The sequence below is a fragment of the Peromyscus californicus genome, unplaced genomic scaffold, assembly GCF_007827085.1.
Source record: "Peromyscus californicus insignis strain IS unplaced genomic scaffold, ASM782708v3 Scaffold_3__1_contigs__length_106647218, whole genome shotgun sequence".
NCBI classification, from domain to species: Eukaryota; Metazoa; Chordata; class Mammalia; order Rodentia; family Cricetidae; genus Peromyscus; species Peromyscus californicus.
In genome coordinates, this window is record NW_026294551.1 from 33,700,947 (window position 1) to 33,719,720 (window position 18,774).

General features: G+C 48.0%; 1 protein-coding gene across 1 annotated transcript in view; it reads left to right on the forward strand.

The window, feature by feature from the left end:
* Positions 1-18,774, forward strand: part of Scpep1 (serine carboxypeptidase 1) — a 32,037-nt gene that overhangs the window by 6,446 nt on the left and 6,817 nt on the right. Inside the window, exons 3-12 of the mRNA XM_052757400.1 lie at positions 1,198-1,287; positions 3,736-3,891; positions 4,249-4,323; positions 6,809-6,881; positions 9,363-9,400; positions 10,412-10,540; positions 12,152-12,245; positions 13,132-13,245; positions 16,057-16,194; positions 17,697-17,860. Coding sequence (XP_052613360.1) covers positions 1,198-1,287; positions 3,736-3,891; positions 4,249-4,323; positions 6,809-6,881; positions 9,363-9,400; positions 10,412-10,540; positions 12,152-12,245; positions 13,132-13,245; positions 16,057-16,194; positions 17,697-17,860 — 1,071 coding nt within the window. The remainder of the gene's footprint in view (positions 1-1,197; positions 1,288-3,735; positions 3,892-4,248; positions 4,324-6,808; positions 6,882-9,362; positions 9,401-10,411; positions 10,541-12,151; positions 12,246-13,131; positions 13,246-16,056; positions 16,195-17,696; positions 17,861-18,774) is intronic.

The window sequence follows — 18,774 nt, forward strand, 5'->3', positions numbered from 1 at the left end:
TACAGCCTTACTAACTTTATAGACCCCTAACTTCTTACCTAACCACTCCTAGGAATATAGATTGAGGACATAAATTCCCTTTTTGATATACTAACTGATATTAGCTCTCAGCTGACCTCCTCTTCCTTAACCACTCCATTTTCAGGTCGGAAAAGAGAGCCTGACAATCACTGCCTGAGGAAACTCTTACCTGCCTTTATGACTTTGCAGGAATTTAGGCCTGGTGACTGGCTGGAGGGGAGGATTGTGATTGTTTGGGTATATAGCTGAAAAGCTAGAGACGGAATGGAGAATTAAAGTGAATGGACTATAGAGCTCAGTGTGCTGAGATTCTATTTCCCGAAAATAGTCCTCGCCGTTCGCAGTTTCTCTGCTGAGCACCTGGGATGTGTAAGATTAAGACTGGTCCCTCTAACGTTACACAAGAGGCACTGGTACCAGTCTTCAGTTCAGAATCTTGCCTCTCTGCTGCCCATGTAAACAAACTCCTTCATGTCACATGCTCCCACCCTGAGATTTGTGCATTGGTTGTGGTGTACACAGCGGCTGGGCTTATCCGAGGTGCCCGTCATTGGGCCCCAAAGTAGAGAGTCTCCCAACTGTGTGTTGAGGGGAAGGAAAGAGGCAAAAAGCCCAAGCTATAGTTCCAGTAGGGCCTGCAGTTGCTTAGGGGCCCAGGGCTAGCTAGCCGGTTCTATCCCTCTTTGCGCCTTTAGACTCTTTGAAATGAGAGAGATTTAGAGATGTGTTTTGAAGGTCTCTTAAGGTGCTAGAACCAGTGAGCCCCCAGGGCAGGCCTGCGTTAAAGTCCAGAGAACCAAGAGGCAGGAAAGGTCACCTAGGACCTCTTAAGTCATCTGCGTTCTCTCAAAGAGAGACTTGCCTGGTTCCACAAGAGGTTGGTAGGTGCAGAAGCTCCCAGGAAACATGGAGCTGGAGGACACATGTCCTTTGCTTTTAAATTTTTGTTTGTAGCTTAGGGTGACTTGAGCTCCGGATCCTCCTGCCTCATCCCCTCAAGTGCTGGCATTATATAGATGTGCACGTCCTCATCCAGCTGAAAATGTGCCCTGTGCACATGGCGATGCAGCCGTCACTAGGTCCTAAGTTGTTTTTCTGGGTGTGCACATCTGTTGTGATAACCAGGGCTCGGCTGCATTTTCTCTGGGTTAATGTCTGTTTCTTTCTCTCCCACAGGGGGGTCCGGGCGGTTCCAGCACTGGATTTGGGAACTTTGAGGAAATCGGGCCTCTTGACAGCCATCTCAAGCCACGGAACACCACCTGGGTACGAGGAGAACAGCCCTCCACCATCCCTGCCCACCCTCCTCTCAGAGCTGGGCCCCATAACTCCAGCCCGGCAGGGCGGGGCCACCGTTGGCGGTCCACCCTGGTGGGCTTTCTTGAGACCCTGGATAGCTGCCTACAGCCTTCTGCAGCCCGGCTTCTCCCGTGTCGTCTCAGAACACGTGTGCTACTGTAGTCTCTTGCCTTTTCCAACTTGGTGATCTTTCTCCACTCACCTTCAGAAACTTCTAGCCACAGCTGGGGGACAGCTCAGTGGGTATTGTGCTTGCCTCGAACGCACAGAGCCTTGGGTTCAAACCTCAGCTCAGTAAAAACCAGGCTTAAGGATGAACCCCAATAATCTTAGCTTACAGGACATAGGGGCTGGAGGGTGAGAAGTTCAAGATAATCCTTGACTATATATATATAGCAAGTTCAGGGCCAGCCTGGGCTACATGAAACCCTGACTCAAAACAAACAAAACTGGGCCAGGCAGCGGTGGCGCACGCCTTTTATCTCAGCACTCAGGAGGCGGAGGCAGGCGGATCTCTGATTTGAAGGACAGTCTGGTCTATAGAGCAAGTTCCAGGACAGCCAGGGCTACACAGAGAGACTTTGTCTCAAAACCAAACAAAACCGAAATTCCCTCCTGCAGCTGATGCTGGCGACCCTGTGCTTAACCACATGGTGGCCATCTGCAACCTCAGACCTGACTCCCACCGTCTGCTACAACTTTCAATTCTTTTCTTTCTCTTTCTCCTCGTGTCTGGACTTCAAGCTTGCAAGTCCCTTGTCTCCACCCCCCCACCCTACTCCCCGGCCTTTGTTATCTTCTTAGTTCTTTGTGTCCCTCCAACCCATCACTTCCTTCTGTAAGCAACCTGATACTCAGTTCACAGCCTGGCCGAGGCCGTCCTGCTGACTAGCTCGGCCTGGGCCCTCTGCCCCATGCTCTGTGGCTTTCTCCGCTCCCTGAAGCACTCAGTGCAGAAGATGTCCTCCAGTGTCCTCGGGCTCCTCTGGTCTGCCTCCCATCTGGAGCTAACCCATCTTGTCTTCCCGCAGCGTTTTCTCTTGGCCTTGAAATAGTTCTAATCTTGCTGCTGTGGCATGAGCAAGCCTGTCATCACTCTGCTCCCCAGCCTTGTTCCCACACCAAAGGCAGGGAGACAGGGCAGAGAGCCTGGATGAGGAGTGAGGGGCCTGGCTCCCAGTCTCCATGCGGCTGCCCATCCTCTGACTGATTTTGGGACCTTTGTGCACAATCCTGGGTCCTTTCAGAGTTTCTATTTCCTGATCAGTGAAGAACATGGTTAGATATTCATCCCTGAGGATCCTTCCAGATGCGTCATTTAGAATTCTCAGCCTCTTTGAAAAACATCATAGAATCATCTGTTCTTGCGGCATAAATGGGGCGATGGGCCAATGTGGAAATTAGATTCATCTGGAAGAAAACTGATACGTGATGCCCATATTTCTTTTTAAAATACTTTTGAGACAGCGTCTCATGGAGCCCCAGCCAGCCTTCAGTTTACTGGGTAGCCACGATGGTCCTTGAACTTCTGATCCTCCAGCCTCCACTTTCTGTGTGCTAGGATCATAGGCATGATCCACCGCCCCAGTTCATGCAGTGCTGGGGGTCAGACCCCCTTTCAGGCATGTTAGGCAAACATCCTACCAGCTGAGCTACATCCTCAGCCCATGATGTCCGTATTCCGTGTGTGTTCATTCCTTCAGATGACTGCTCAGACGAATACAGCCTGGTGCTCTCTGCACTGCTCCCTGTCGAGTGCTTCTGTGTGTGAGATGTGATGGCTTAGAGTCTTTGTTCCTGTGTTTGTGTTCATCTTGTCTGTCCTTTTTCTGTGGCAGTTTATATTCCTGTCCCTTTAAATCGTTTACGCGCACGCGCGCGCACACACACACACACACACACACACACACACACACGTGTGTGTGTGTGTGTGTGTGTGTGTGTGTGTGTGTGTGTGTGTGTGTATGTGTCCACCTTGGGTTTTTGTCGTTTTGAGACAAGTTTTTTTTTTTTTTAATTTTATTTATTTTTATTTCACATACATTGGTGTTTTGCCATGGGTGTTGGGTCTCAGGAACTGGAATTACAGACAGTTGTGAGCTGCCATGTGGGTGCTGGGAATTGAACCAGGGTCCTCCACCTCCTCAGCACTGGGGTTATAAGCGTGCACTGCTACCTTACCCAATTTTTTTTTTTTTTTTTAACATGGGTTCTGGGGATCGAACTCAGGGCCTCATGTTCATAAGGCAAAGACTTTACTAACTGGGCATTTCTCTAGCCCCCTAAAATCACTTTAAGGAATGAGATAAAATCACCACACTGGTGTTATCGTAGATGTGGTTTTGCCAACTTGCTAGGAAGATAACTGGTAACTAATCTCTGTTTGCAATGTTTGCTTCTTTTGTGTGGCTATAGCTGCAGTCCGCCAGTCTCTTGTTTGTGGATAATCCTGTGGGCACTGGCTTCAGTTACGTGAACACAACTGATGCCTATGCAAAGGATCTGGACACAGTGGCTTCGGACATGATGGTTCTCCTGAAATCCTTCTTTGATTGCCATAAGGAATTCCAGGTAATTCTTCAGCTGAGACTCAAAAGACGAGCAAGAGGGACAAGGAGTTCTTCAGAATATTAAGCTCCCCCAAAAGTTCAGTGCCGTGGGACAGCCTGCCTAGACAGACCCTGTCTGGAAAACAAAAGCAAACAGAAAGTTCAATGGCAGCCGGTTCTCAGAGACTTCCTCTTTTCTTCCTAGGATGTGGGCTCTGACTTTCTGTCACCTAGCTAGACACCAATAATCAGACAGAGGGCAAAGACAAGCAGATTGAGTTTACCTACCCCTGTACACTGTAGCGATCTGAAGGTTGTTTATGTGAGTTGAAAGGCAATCAGGGTGTTTTAATTCTTTGTAAATTCCTTTCCTTGCTAGACGGTTCCGTTCTACATTTTCTCAGAATCCTATGGAGGAAAAATGGCTGCTGGCATCAGTCTAGAACTTCACAAGGTAAATGGGAGGGCGACTTCTTTGTGATGTTTTGTTTTTTTTTAAATAATATCTTTTTTTTAAATAAGATTTATTTATTTATTATGTATATAGCATGTATGTCTGCAGGCCAGAAGAGGGCACCAGATCTCATTACGGATGGTTGTGAGCCACCATGTGGTTGCTGGGAATTGAACTCAGGACCTCTGGAAGAGCAGTCAGTGCTCTTAACCTCTGAGCCATCTCTCCAGCCCTTGTGATGGTTTTGAACAAAAAAATAGTGTTGCTTTCATACACCTATCTAATATTGGACAGACTTTGTTGTTGTTGTTGTTGTTATAATTCTTGTGTGTGCTTGCACGTGCCTTGGTGTGTGTGGGGGTGGAGGCCAGAGGGCCACTCTCCTGAGCTCTCTCCTACTGTGAGTTCTGGGGATCAAATTTAGGTTGTCAGGAGTGGAATCTTGTGCACATACATTCCTGCAGGCAAACACTCATCATAGAAAATAAAAATAAATACACTCTTAAAAGATTTCCTTTGTTTTTAAAAATATGTTATGTGTATGAGTGTTTTGCCTGTGTGTCCGTCTGTGTAGCACAGATATGTATTTGTCTATGCATGTACATGCATGCCTGGTACCTGCAGAGGCCAGAAGAGGGCACTGGATTCCCTGGAACTGGAGATGTAGCCAGTTGTGAGCTGCCATGTAGGTGCTGGGAATCGAACCCAGGTCCCCTGAGAGAGAAGCTAGTGTTCTTAATTGCTGAGCCATCTCTCTAGCCCCTACATCTTTTTTTTTTTTTTTTTAAATGTCAGAATATAAACTAGCTAGGTGTGGTGGCACACACCTGTAGTTCAAACACTAGGAGGCTGGGGAAGGAGGTTGTGAGTTTGAAGCCAGCCTGGGCTATACCCTGTCTCAAAGACAGAAAAAACTCGTCTACCAGGTAGCGCTCACCACTGTATAGCACTTTGGAATACTTTCTGCTCACATACGTGAAATCCTAACCGAAATGCGGTCACACCGTGACCTGTCTCCGTCAGTGGTCTCCTTTTTCCTGCAGCATGTTTCACGCCCTGTCTTCTTTAAACGGTCCCAACATGTCTTTTAAGCCAGCTCGGCCAAGCTAATACACAGTCCAGATGAGTGACATCTGGCTTTGCTGTCCCTAAGGGCTCTTCATCTAGCACAGTCTCCTTTTCTATGATGTTTATTTATTTAGAAATAATGTCCTGCTATGTCGCCCTAGCTGGCCTGGTACTTGCTACTAGCCCAGCCTGGCCTTGAACTTGTTGCAGTCTACCTGCTTCAGCCTTCTGATTTCTTTCCCCTCCCTCCCTCTGTTCCTCCTTCTGACTCCCTCCCTTCCTTCTGTAGATCGAGTTCATGGCCTCATGTATGCTGAGTACATGCCCTCCCACTGAGCTACACCCAGTCCCGCCCTGGCTTTATTCTTCTCTTCTCTTGCTCTCTCCTCTCCTCCCTCTGCTCTCCTTTGCCCTCCACTTCTCTTCGATTTCTCCCTCTTCCTCTTGTTCCTCTTCTCTGTACTAAGGATTAAACAACCCAGGGCCTTGTGTGCGCTACGCACGCACTCCCCTGCTGAATTAATTATACCCCCTGCCCTCTTTACCTCTGGTGTGAGACCATATCTCACTGAGTTGCCCAGGCTAGCCTTGAGTTCCTTCTGTGGCCCAAGCAAGCTATGAAAATCCAGAAAATCCTCCTGCCTCAGCCTCCTGACTAGCTGGGGTTACAAGCCTCTTCCATCAAGGCCAAGCCCAGTCTGTTCTCTTGTTTGAGATCTCTGAATAGCTCATATATTCCCATCGTTTAGCTTTTACCCTACCCCCCTGGACAGCCTCCTAGTCTCTGTATTTCACCAGATACGAATAACTGGGTAACCTATACACATGATAGCATATATGATACCCCAGCTTATATTCATTTTTTGAGTGTTCAGTACTATGCTGTGGGGATAATTTCACTTTGGTTTTTAAGGAGCCTTTCTGCTTTGTCTTGAGTTTTATCATGTGGCCCATCTTTCAGGTGCATGTTTAGTTGATGTCCAGCATTCTGTTTTGGGACTGGTGTAGAGAAGGATGAGCTTCCTGGCCTGTGTATGGTCCCCACTTTCAAGGATGTCCTGCAGAGCCCCAGCCTCGGTGACTGCTGCTTGGCAGTGGTACCTGTACCCTAGGAGCCCCTGAACACCTTGGAGGCTCCCAGACTTCAGGACATGGAGATCCCTACCCTCCCAAAGAGAGCTAGGACAGATCCCATGCTTGTCCCGAGGACACCCATGAATAAGGCAGAGAGAAACTCAGTAGCTCATCCTATTTCCCCAGTGGTGGTGGGCAGGGGCTGCTGTCCCGTGTGTGGTCTTCTGATGCCTGGGGACATTTGAACAGTGTGGGTAGGAGAAGCCGTGAGTATGTGCCTCTGCTGAGGAGGGATGGAGGCCCTGGTGCCCTTGGTGAGAGCATTTCTCGACTCTTCTTTCAGGCTATTCAGCAAGGGACCATCAGGTGCAACTTTTCTGGGGTTGCCTTGGGTGACTCCTGGATCTCTCCTGTGGGTAAGTAGACGATTTTTAGGCATCTCTCTTTTCTCCTATCCCTGTCCCCTTCTGTGACTTTGGACTTATTGTATGACCATTCTGGGGAAATATTATGAAAGGTCTGTTTGCCTCCAGCACCACAGACTGAAGGATTCCATCCAAGTCCTGCTTGGTGGGCCCGGGAGTTGATGGGTGTTACTTACAGGAGGCTGGGTGACTCTTGTACAACTGAAAAGGCCTGTCCTTAGGCAATTAAAAAAAGGTTTTTGTTTTTGTTTTGTATTTTGAAACAGGGTCTTTCTACGTAGCCCTGGCTGTCCTGAAGCTCACTCCATAGACCAGGCTGGCCTCGAACTCAGAGATCTGAGTTTGCCTCTGTCTCAGAAGTGCTGGGATTAAAGGAGTGTGCCACCATGCCCGGCCTAGGAAATATTTAAAAATTAGATGATAATGGTAATGGGGTGTGTGTGTGTGTGTGTGTGTGTGTGTGTGTGTGTGTGTGTGTGTGTGAGATAGTGAGGGGATGCCTTGGTGCATATGTAGAGGTCAGAGGACAACTTTGTGGAGTTAATTCTTTTCTTCTGCATTTATGTGGGTTCTTGGAATTTAACTCAGGTCACTAGGCTTGTGCAATAAATGCCTTTACCTTCTGAGCCATCCTGCTGGCCCCCCAGGCAATTTTAACCTCAGATGTTTTAGTGTTTCTACGATTATGTATAGTGGAGCAGGCAGTAGTGAGCTTGGAATGTAAGGAAAGGGTCTTGTGAAAGTCTTGTGGTCCCCTTTTCCCCCTTGATTGCTCTGTTATCATATACTTAGGTATCTGCTGTATAGTTCTGTTTATTTTGTTGCCTTGACTACAGTTCAAGGTCTCTGATAGGTCACCACGGCCACTCTGCTCTGTGGTGGCAATCATGCCAAGCCCGGGAGAAGCAGCCATCCCGCAGGGCTGTGCTGTCCAGATGAAATAAGAGGACATAAGTTTCTGGGTTCTTGGAGAAGCCATCCCAGAAAACATTCATTCCCCCCAAGCCATCCAAGATGTATGGGGACAAGCTGTCATTGTCATAGCCTCTGCGACCAAGCTGAGTCCTCTGATGTGATTTTCCCAGCGAAGGAATCAGAGTTTACCGTGGGAGATGGCTGTAAACACTCCGGGGGATGTTGAAATGCTCTCTCACACAGCGTGAGTGGCCTCGAAAAGAGGAGACCCAGTTCTGTGTGACTCAGCATAGGGTGAATCTGTGTCACTGGCCTGTCCGCTCTAGCATCCTGACGCTAGAGGAGCATTTGCAGTGAAGTTTCCATGCGTGACTGGTGGTGGTGGTGAGGCAAGGTTGGTGTCGGGTCTTGCAAGTCTGAGGCCTGCACTTTTGTAATCCTTTGGGAACACAGACGGGAGCGGTCTATCTCAGCGGTCTATCTTGGACACAATCAGGGTGTGGCTTCAGGCATCTGAAGTGATCATCTTGGCCAGGTTAACTCTCTTGGGTTTCCTCAACCTCAGCACCACTGCCATTTGGAATAGTGTAGTGTTGTTGTGGGGAGCTGTTCTGTGTGTTAAGGATATTTTTTTGTTGTTGGGGGGCAATATGTGTAAGATGTATGCATGTGGTGTGTTAATACATGTGTGTAAATGCATGTGCCCATGCATGCATGCATAAGCCTGAAGAGGACATCAAGTGTCTTTCTCTATCACTCTCTACCTTTTCTGAGACTTTATTTTTATTTCATGTGTGCGGGTGTTCACCTACATGTATGTCCATGCACTATGTGCATGCGGTGCCCTAGGGGCCAGAAGAAGGCATCAGATCCTCTGGGGCTGGAGTTACAGGTGGTCCACCTGATCAACTAACTCAAACTCAGTCGTCTGGAAGAGCAGAAAGTGGTCTTAACTGCTGAGCTAGCTCTCGGGTCTTCGGCCTTATTTCTTGAGACAGGGCGTCTCCCTGACCCTGGAACTAGACCGGTAGCCTCAGCAATCTTCCCATCTCTGCCCACACAGTGCTGGGACTGTAGGCACATGCAACCAAACCTGGCTTTGTATGTGGGCTTGGGGATTTGAACTGAGGTCCTCACCCCTGTGCAGCAAGCCCTCTTACCTCCCGAGCCATCTCCCCGGCCCCCAGTTTTGGACATTTGTCTGTAACATCCTCATCCTCTGGTCTTGACATGGCAGTAGGATCCCTCAGTATGACAACCAGAAATATCTTCAGATATTCCTTCGGGGACTTACGTGGCTCCTACGTTGGGAACCACTGTTCTAACCAAAGGTGACTTTTTGTTGGTTTTTGTTTGTTTGTTTGTTTTGTTTCTTGTTCAGTTGGTTGGTCAAGACAAGCTCTCATGTAATCTAACCTGACTCAGATTTGCTTTATCCCTGATGCCGACCTTGAACTCCTGGTTTCTTGCTCCTGTCTCTTGGCACTTTGAAGGGAAGCCAGTGGGGTGGTCTTTTGGAAAGACATAGCTAATTTGTACTTATTTGGTTTTCTTTAGATTCAGTGCTGTCCTGGGGCCCTTACCTGTACAGCATGGTAAGTGGGTGGATCCTTCGCTCTGCAGTCTCCATGGGAAACAGCATCCCTGACTCCTCTGACCTCCGACCTCCTTTGGTCTCCAGAGAGAGTGTATTAGTTATCATCATTGCTGCCAGCTGACAGAAAGCCACTGAAGGGCAGAAGGATTTCTTTCAGTTTACAGTTGGAGAGGGTGTGGTCCGTCGTGGCAGGGAAGGCGTAGCAGCAGAGACGGAGGATCAGGGAGCAGAGAGAGGCATGCAGGTGTTCACTGGGCATTCTTTCCCCCTTTATGTTCAGTCTGGGACCCCAGTCACTAGTTGCCCACATGCACACCTCAGTTAATCTAATCGGGAAAAATCCTCACAGACACACCCAGAGTTGTGCCTCACTGACACCCTAGGGATTTCTTTTGAAAAATTGGTGTCCCTTGTGTTTGTTGTTGGGAACTGAGTCCTCATACATGCAAAGCTAGACTCTGCCAACTGAGCTTAGTCCCAAGTGTTGTCATGCCATGCCCTCCCATCCCCACCCCCACCTATTGAGGCAGGGTCTCATGCGTCCCATAGCGTCTTGTCTAGTCTGCCAATTGAGCTACGTCCCTAGCCCCCCAAACCTATGTAGACCAGGATAACCTAAAACTCACAGGGATCCACCTGCCTCTGTCTCCATTCCAGCCCAATACACAGTCTTGAATCTCTTGTTCTTATGTGACTTTTCAGATACCCCTCCCCCAAAGTGGAAAGGTCATGGTAAACCTAGACCCTCGTGGGCCTACTATTTTCATTCATTTAACAGTCTGCTCTGTTTCTTCCGTCAATAAGTATGTGACTTGGGGCTGGGGATGTAACTCAGTGGTAGAACACAGCCTAGAATGCACACGGTCCTGGGTTCGATCCCCGGCACCTCTCTGACTATGTCCTCTTTAGGTAAGCTCCCATTTCCCCTCTCTCTCTTGCCCCAGCTGCAGCAGTACCAGGTTCACACTCCCTAATCCAGTGGGCTTTTTGTTCTCCGTTTATCTTCCAGTCTCTCCTTGACGACAAAGGCTTGGCTGAGGTGTCGGACATTGCAGAGCAAGTCCTCGACGCTCTAAACAGGGGTTTCTACAAGGAGGCCACTGAGCTGTGGGGGAAAGCAGAGACAGTCATTGAAAAGGTAAAGAACGGAGCATGGCATGGCTTTGCACCTGGGGGAGGGGACCCATGGCTGGTGTTGTCAGGATGAGTCTTATCCTGGGCCTCCCACAGTCTTAGAACTGCTTGCATGTCGAATGATAATCTAGATGGCTTTAGCAATGACATCGTAGCCTTTAGAGGGTCGGCAAGCCTCCTAGGCTTGAAAGACCTCCTTGTTCCCGACTGAATGTTCGGATTCTATAAGAAAGACGGTCTTTGCCGGGCAGTGGTGGCACACAGCTTTAATCCCAGCACTTGGGAGGCAGAGGCAGGTGGATCTCTGTGAGTTCCAAGAGAAACCCTGTATGAAAAAAAAATAAAATAAAATAAAAAAAATTTTAAAAAGAAGGAAGACTGTCTGGTGGCCAAGCAGAGTAGTGCATTCTTGTAATATCCCAGCACTTGGGAGGTAGAGACAGGAGGATCAGAATTCCAGGGTCACTTCAGCTACATAATAAGTTTAAGGTCAACTCAGGCTACATGAGACGCTGACTCAGAAACGAAACAACAACAAAAACTCAACAAACAAAAAATATGATTCAGTAGCTTAGTATGTGTCTTAGTTAGGGTTTCTATTGCTATGAAGAGACACCATGACCATGGCAACTCTTATAAAGGAAAACATTTAATGGGGTGGCATACAGTTTCAGAGGTTTAGTCCATTATAATCATGGTGGAACATGGTGGCATGCAGGCAGACGTGGTGCTGGAGAGGTAGATGAGAGTTCTACATCTTGTGCAAGGAACAAGAAGTGTGGTTTAAGCATATATGAGACCTCAAAGCCTGCCTCCACACTCCGCACAGTGACACACTTCCTCCAACAAGGCCACACCTACTCCAGCAAGGCCATACCTCCTAATAGTGCCACTCCCTTTGGGGACCTTTTTTGTTGTTGTTGTTTTTTAGTTTTTTGAGACAGGGTTTTTCTGTGTAGCCCTAGCCATGCTGGAACTCACTCTGTGGACCAGGCTGGCCTCGAACTCACCAAGATCTGCCTGCCTCTGCCTTCTGAGTACTGGGACTAAAGGCGTGCGCCACCACTGCCTGGCCCATTTTCTTTCAAACCACCACAGCTGGTAGTGCACATCTGTAATCCAGCACTTCTGAGGTAGAAGAAGCAGGAGGATCAGGGGTTCCAGGTCATCCTCAGCTACATAGCAAGTTTGAGGCCAACCAGTACAACGTAAGATAGCATCTCAAAATACCAGAGAAAAGAGACCGCAGTGCTCAGGGGAATGTGTATTTTAAAGACCATGTATTTTCTTATTTGGATCCTTGTCAAGTAGTATTCTGCCTTGAGTCAGGTCAAAGGAAAGAACACAATGGCCAAGAGGACACTCTGCCCCCTCAGCCCCCTCGGCCCCCTCGGCTCCCTGTATACTGACGCACCGGCCCTTGTGCTCCAGTGGTGCCTGGGCTCCCATGAACTATGTGCTGTAGGCTGCCATCTAAGCCTTTAGAGATGATTTCTTACTAGTCCAGTACATTTATAAGCTTAAGGTCATCCTTGGAAAGCCAAGGACTTTTCTGTTTGGCAAACTTTGACGGTGGACAGAAAAAGAAACCACCCAAATGTGCTCTCTATTTCAGAACACAGATGGGGTAAACTTCTATAACATCTTAACTAAAAGCACTCCAGAAGCCTCTATGGAATCGAGCCTTGAATTCCCCCGGAGCCCCTTAGGTGAGCGTGCCTTGCGGCTGTTAGCCCCTACCCCGCCTCTGTGCAGGAAGACCTGTCCTGTTACCAACACGCAGTTTATATAACAGAAAAGTAGCTTTCAGTGGTTCTAAGTCTATTCACAGAGTTGCACACTCATCACCTCAATCCAGTTTTAGAATATTCCCATCACCCCAGAAAGAGCCCACACATGTTTGCAGTCTCTTCTTCCCACTCCCAGCCCCAGGCAATCACTTCGGTTGCTTTCTGTGTCTCTGGGTTTTGGCTTTTCTCAACATTCTATATAAATGGAATCATACAGTAGTTTCTTGGTTTTTTTATTTTTTTATTTTTTGGTTGGTGCTCTTAGCATACTGTATTTGGGAAGCAACTTGATCTTCACCAAAGAGCCAGGGAGCAATGGGAACCAATGCCTTTTGATGAGGGAATGACACCCAGGACCTAGTGCATGCTCAGCACGTGCTCTACCAGTGAGCTGCATCACAGGGGCAGCAGTCTCTGCTCACTGAACTGCAGGGTCAGGTCCTTGCAGGGCTGACTGTAATGGTCTCAGTTGGCCCAGCTTGGCTTTGATTGAAGAATGCCTGAAACCCTCCCCCAGCCAGCTGAATGCTCCTTGTTTCCTCTTCTCAGCTGACTTCCTTTGTCTGTTCAGGGTAATCCCAGTGGCCCTACAGTGCCCACAGACCGCAGTTAACAATACCAACCTAACCGATTTCAACCTGCTTCTGGCCCCCTTTCTCCCCTCCGCATGGATCAAAGTGACACTTTTTCCTTTTCCAGGAAAAGGCCTCCCTCCACTGTGCCGACTCCCCCGGTAGCTTGGGAAAGATGTCTGTGGGGTCCTGACGCCAGGTCTTTGACTCACTGTGTACCAGTTTGCTTTCAGTTCGTCTGTGTCAGCGTCACGTGAGACACCTACAAGGAGACACCTTGAGTCAGCTCATGAATGGCCCCATCAGAAAGAAGCTCAAAATCATCCCTGAGGATTGTTCCTGGGGAGGTACTTAAATGACCTAATCAAGTGCCGTTTGTAAGGGGGATGTGTACCATTTGAGAACCCTTCATTCGTAGACTGGGTTTCCTTGGTGATGGCGGTCTGTGGTAAGTAAAGTAACATTACCGTCTGCAGCAAATGGAGAATCAGTCAGTGACTGGACACAGTGAATCAGAATAAGGAGCTGGCAGAGAAATAGCTGGGAAGTGGCCTGTGATTGGCTGTGCGTCGATCATTGTTGAAGCCTAGTATGGATGCATGGGGACTACTACACCCTTTACCTTTGTTTTGTTTTGTTCTTGTTTTTTAAAGATTTATTTGTGTATTATGTATACAGTGTTCTGCCTGCCTGTATGCCTGCAGGTCAGAAGAGGGCACCAGATCTCATTATGGATGGTTGTGAGCCACCATGTGGTTGCTGGGAATTGAACTCAGGACCTCTGGAAGAACAGCCAGTGCTCTTAACTAAGAGCCATCTCTAAGCCATCTCTCCAGCCCAACACCCTTTACCTTTGTAACACAGTGAAAACACAGGAGTGGAGCATGGTAGTACTCACCTGAAATTCCCAGTACTTAAGAGGCTGACAGAGGAGCATCACAAGTTTGAGGCCAGCCTGGACAATTTAGCGAAACACTGCCTCTAAAAAAAATAAAGGGCCGGGGAAATGGCTCAATGGTTAAAGGCACGCGTCATCAAACCTGTTGCCCTGACTTAAGTCTCTGCGACTCACGTGCTAGAAGGAGAGACCTGACTCCCAGAAGTTGTCTGTTGGCCTCTTCATGTGCCCCATGGCATGTATCTGTCTCCACCCCCACCCACCCATCAGAAAATAAATAGAATTTTAAAAATTATGATAAAATGCTACATGTAAGGCCACAGCTGGTCACATGTGAGATTTCCAGCCAAAGGTCCTTTGAAGGGTATCAGACAGTCCATGTGCATGGGCAAGTTCTGGCCAGTGCCCGTGCTGGCCTTTCAAACATGCTGGTGCTAGATATGGTCTGCCATGTCTGTCTTTTGCTCTGGGGGTCACAGTGTGGAAATACTTGAGTCTTTAGAGACCAAGGCCAGATAGAAATCTTGGAAAGGTCCTACTTAGTCCCATAGGGGCCTTTTTTTTTTTTTTTTTTTTTCTCTGTTTTTAGTTTTTGGTTTTTCCAGACAGGATTTCTTTGTGTAACAGTCCTGGCTGGCATCTGCTTTGTAGACCAGGCTGGCCTCGAACTTACTGAGATCCACTTGCTTCTGCCTCCTGGGTGCTGGGATTAAAGGTGTGCACCACCACTGCCTGGTGAGAGCTATGTTTTGACCCTGGTCCTGACTTTGTTAGCATTCATGGCTCGCCCTATCACAGTCTGCATCACTGGAGCTCATTTCTGACTTAGTATCTTCATATCTCTGAATCAAATCAAAAAAGCCAAACGCATTAGACGCTGCAAAGGGCTTGGTGTAGTGGCAAGACTCCTGCAGTCCCCAGTACTCAGCAGTCTGAGGCAGGAGTTCAAGGCCTGCATGGGCTACATCGTAGGATCCTGTCTTTAAATAAACAGCCAGGTGTAGTGGCTCACACGTGTGAACCCAGCACTTGGGATTGTGATCAATGAGTTCTAGGTCAGCCTAGGTTAATGTCCTTGCTGTTCTTGCAGAGGACCCAAGTTTGGTTCCCAGCACCCACCCTGGATAGTTTACAATCTCTAACTCCAGTTCCAGGGGATCCAGTGCCCTCTTCTGGCCTCCATGGGCACTGCATGCATGTGGTGTACCTGACTGTACACAGGCACACACACATACTCATAAACAGAAAATAAATCTTCTTAAAAATCCAAATAAATAAAAAGGACAGGCTTTCCTTGGCTCCGAGTTGGAGTTGGTCGGTCAGGTCTGAATTCAAGTCTTAGCTCACTCAGTGGTGGCTGGCGGTTTCACCCTGGCTGTGTTCCTCAGCCTCTCTGAGCCTCCTTTACTTGGACTTGGTCCAAGCTGCCTGTCTTCCAGCATAGTGAGGAAGAACTGGAAATCGCCTCTGTAATATTTACGTAGCCTCGTGCCCGTCAGATAAATGGCGGTGGCTGTAATGTTGTCACCAGCTATGATGGCGGGGCAGGTGCTCGGGCATCAGGAGTCTCTGCTGGCTGCTGGCTGCTGGCTGCTGGCTGCTGGCACCTCTTAGCCATTTGCCTTTCCAGAAGGCCTGCTTTGAAGTAGCTTAGATCTGGTTTGGTCTGTGGTAAGATAGCCCTGCTTAGGTTCAGTACTTGGAACACGGCCCTGAGACGACTTAGCACCAAACTAACTTTGGCCCAAAGCACAATTTATTCCCAAGTGGACCAGCTAAAAGGATTTCTGGGCCTCTGCCTCCCTGTTTCTTTCTGCAGATTTCAGCTCCTTGTTGCACACGGCAAGCTCCCCAAGCAAAGGGACCATGTGCATTATTTGTATTTCCTTTCTTTCCAGCTATTGCTGGCCCCTCGGTCCCTCTGTGGAGCACCTGTTTGTCATTCAGCCTTTGCTGTGTAGGGATTTTTGGGTACCATAGTTTAGGATGCCTGGGCTCAAAGGTACTTCTTTATTTTATTTATTTGTTTGTTTGTTTGTTTATTTGTTTATTTATTTGAGACGGGGTTTCTCTGTATAGTTTTGGTGCCTGTCCTGGATCTCGCTTTGTAGTCCAGGCTGGTCTCGAACTCACAGAGATCCACCTGGCTCTGCCTCCCGAGTGCTGGGATTAAAGGCAAGTGCCACTGCTGCCTGGCGAAAGATACTTCTTAATCCAGCCCGTTCTAACCTACTACCTTTCTCTCCTTCTCCTTCTGTAGCCCAGTCATCTTATGTCTTCATAAGCATGGAGGGAGACTTCATGAAGCCTGTCGTCCATATTGTGGATGAGTTGCTGGAAGCTGGGGTCAATGTGACTGTGTATAATGGACAGCTGGATCTCATTGTGGACACTATGGGTAGGAACCAACTCTCGGGGACACGTGGAAGCAATCATGGGTCAGGCTAGAAGGAAATGGCCTTGGATACATTAGCCTTGGGGTCGGTGGCATTAATGTCAGGAGGAATACTATTTCCTGTTATATCCATCAACCCCTGGGTCTTTCCAATTCTGGGGTCCCTGGGTATGATTAAAGAAAAGAATATCTGCCCACCTCTTGTCTTCCTGGCTCTTGGCCATATTCACTACTTAATTGAGGGAAAGCTTTATTTTTGTGGTGTGTTACAGAAGGTGTTAAACACTAACCATTAACAACTCTATTTCCAAAGCCCCAGGAGAATTGGTCTCTCAGGCAGGATCCCATTGCCTTGTCTGAGAGCCACGGAGTCCTGTGGGTGCTTAGAGACCAGATCTTAGAACCCACAGGGAAAGCTGTGCCTAGGGACCCAACCTGGGACAGGAAGGAAAAGTCACGGCTCAGGACCCCCAAGGCCAAGTTCTCAGCACAAAGGAGATTTATTTGTCCCAGATGGACAGAGGGCAGGGATAAGGGACAAAGAAGGGGAAGGGAACCAGGGAAAGGGGGCAGGGGTATTTGTCCCAGAGAGGCAAAGGACTGCTTCTGGAGAGAGAGGAGGCAGACGTGGCACATAGGAAAATGACGGTTTGTAAAGGTACATGGGGAAACCTCGTGTTAGGATGAGGTGCTTGACTTTAATTGGGCATGTTAATTAGATGAGCCAAAGGGGGCTTCTGATTGCTGGACTTCAACACTTTGATAGCTGGACTTTGGTAGTCAGTCTCAGGAGGAGGAGATGGCCAAATAAGGGAATAGACCCTGGGGGCTAGCTTTAGGAATGTAATCCAGTGGCTGTTAGCAAGGCAGGGGGAACTGGGGAGAAGGGCAAGGCCTGCCAGAGCCACGTGCTCTGAGTGGGTTAATGTCCCTTCAGTGATTATAGCTACTGAAGCCAAGACAGATGGCCCAGTGGTTAAGAACACTGACTCCTCTGCCAGAAGTCCCAGGTTCAATTCCCAGCACCCACATGGCAGCTCACAACTGTCTGTAACTCTAGTTCCAGGGGATCCAATGCTCTCATACAGACATACATGCAGGCAAAACACCAATGCAAATAAAACTTTAAAAATAAATATTAAAAAAAAAATCTCAAGGCCTAGATGAGTAATAGAGTGAGTTCAAGGCCAGCCTGAAATACTGGAAATTTAGCAAGACATTCTCTTAAAAAAAAAAAAAGACTGTGAGACATTTAAAAGTTTAAAAAAAAACAAAAAAAGCCAGCCTCGTAGCTGTTGGATTTCTCAGTTAGCCTAAGTGTGGACAGGAGCCTTCTAGAAAAGAGGTTCACAAGCCCCACCAAGAACTGCTTGTAAGACGATCCCAGTGAGTGTAATGTACGTTACTGTTAGGAAGCTCTGAGTTATAGGACCTGGATTGTTTTCTCTATCTCTGACTCCACCAAGCTCTTAGTACGGATCCTGTTCCTTGGCCCCTCTCACTAGGTCAGGAGGCCTGGTTGCGGAAGCTGAAGTGGCCACATCTGTCCAAATTCCACCAGCTGAAATGGAAGGCCCTGTACAGCAATCCTAAGTCTGTGGAAACATCTGCATTCGTCAAGTCCTATGAGAACCTAGCCTTCTACTGGATCCTAAAGGCGGGTCACATGGTGAGTGGTCCCAAGAAAAGCTTCAGACGTGGGAATATTTGGAGTCCCTACCCCTCAGTCCCACTCCCCGCCCCGTGTGTGTGTGTGTGTGCGCGCGCGCGTGTATCTTGCATTCTTGCATGCATGTGGAAGCCAGAGTTATGCGGGGTATTGTCTTCCTTGATCACCTTGTTTGTTTGTAGGCTGGGTTTCACCACATAGCCTTGGCTAGCCTGGGGTTCACTATGTAGACCATAGACCAGGCTGACCTTGAACTCACAAAGATTCGCCTGCGTCTACTGGGATTAAAGGCACATGTCACCACACCTGGCTCAACCTTATTTTTTGAGACAGGGTCTCCCTGAATTTGGAGCTCAGGAATTGAGCTAGGCTGGCTGGCCAGTGAGCTTGGGGGTCTGCCAATCTCTGCCTCTCCAATGCTGAGATTACAGGCATGGGCTGCCGTGACTGACTTTTCACGGGTGCTAAGGGTCTGAACTCGGGTCCTCAAGCTTTCAGGGCAACTTTACCAGCTGACTTATCTCCCCAATCTGTGTTTTGAGTTTTTTTTTTTTTTTTTTTTTTTTTAAAGATTTATTTATTTATTTTGTATACAGCATGTATGACCAGAAGAGGGCACCAGATCTCATTACAGATGGTTGTGAGCCACCATGTGGTTGCTGGGAGTTGAACTCAGGACCTCTGGAAGAGCAGTCAGTGCTCTTAACCTCTGAGCCATCTCTCCAGCCCGTGTTTTGAGTTTTTTATAATGAAATTCTACTAAGGTTGAGCATTGCTGATCCAAAAATCTAAACTCCAAAACTTTTTAAACATTAACATGACTTTGCAAGGAGAAAGATCATTGCCAGACCTCGGGTCATCTAACATAGTTAAGACACTATGTGCTAAAAACATTGCACAAAATTACCTTCATC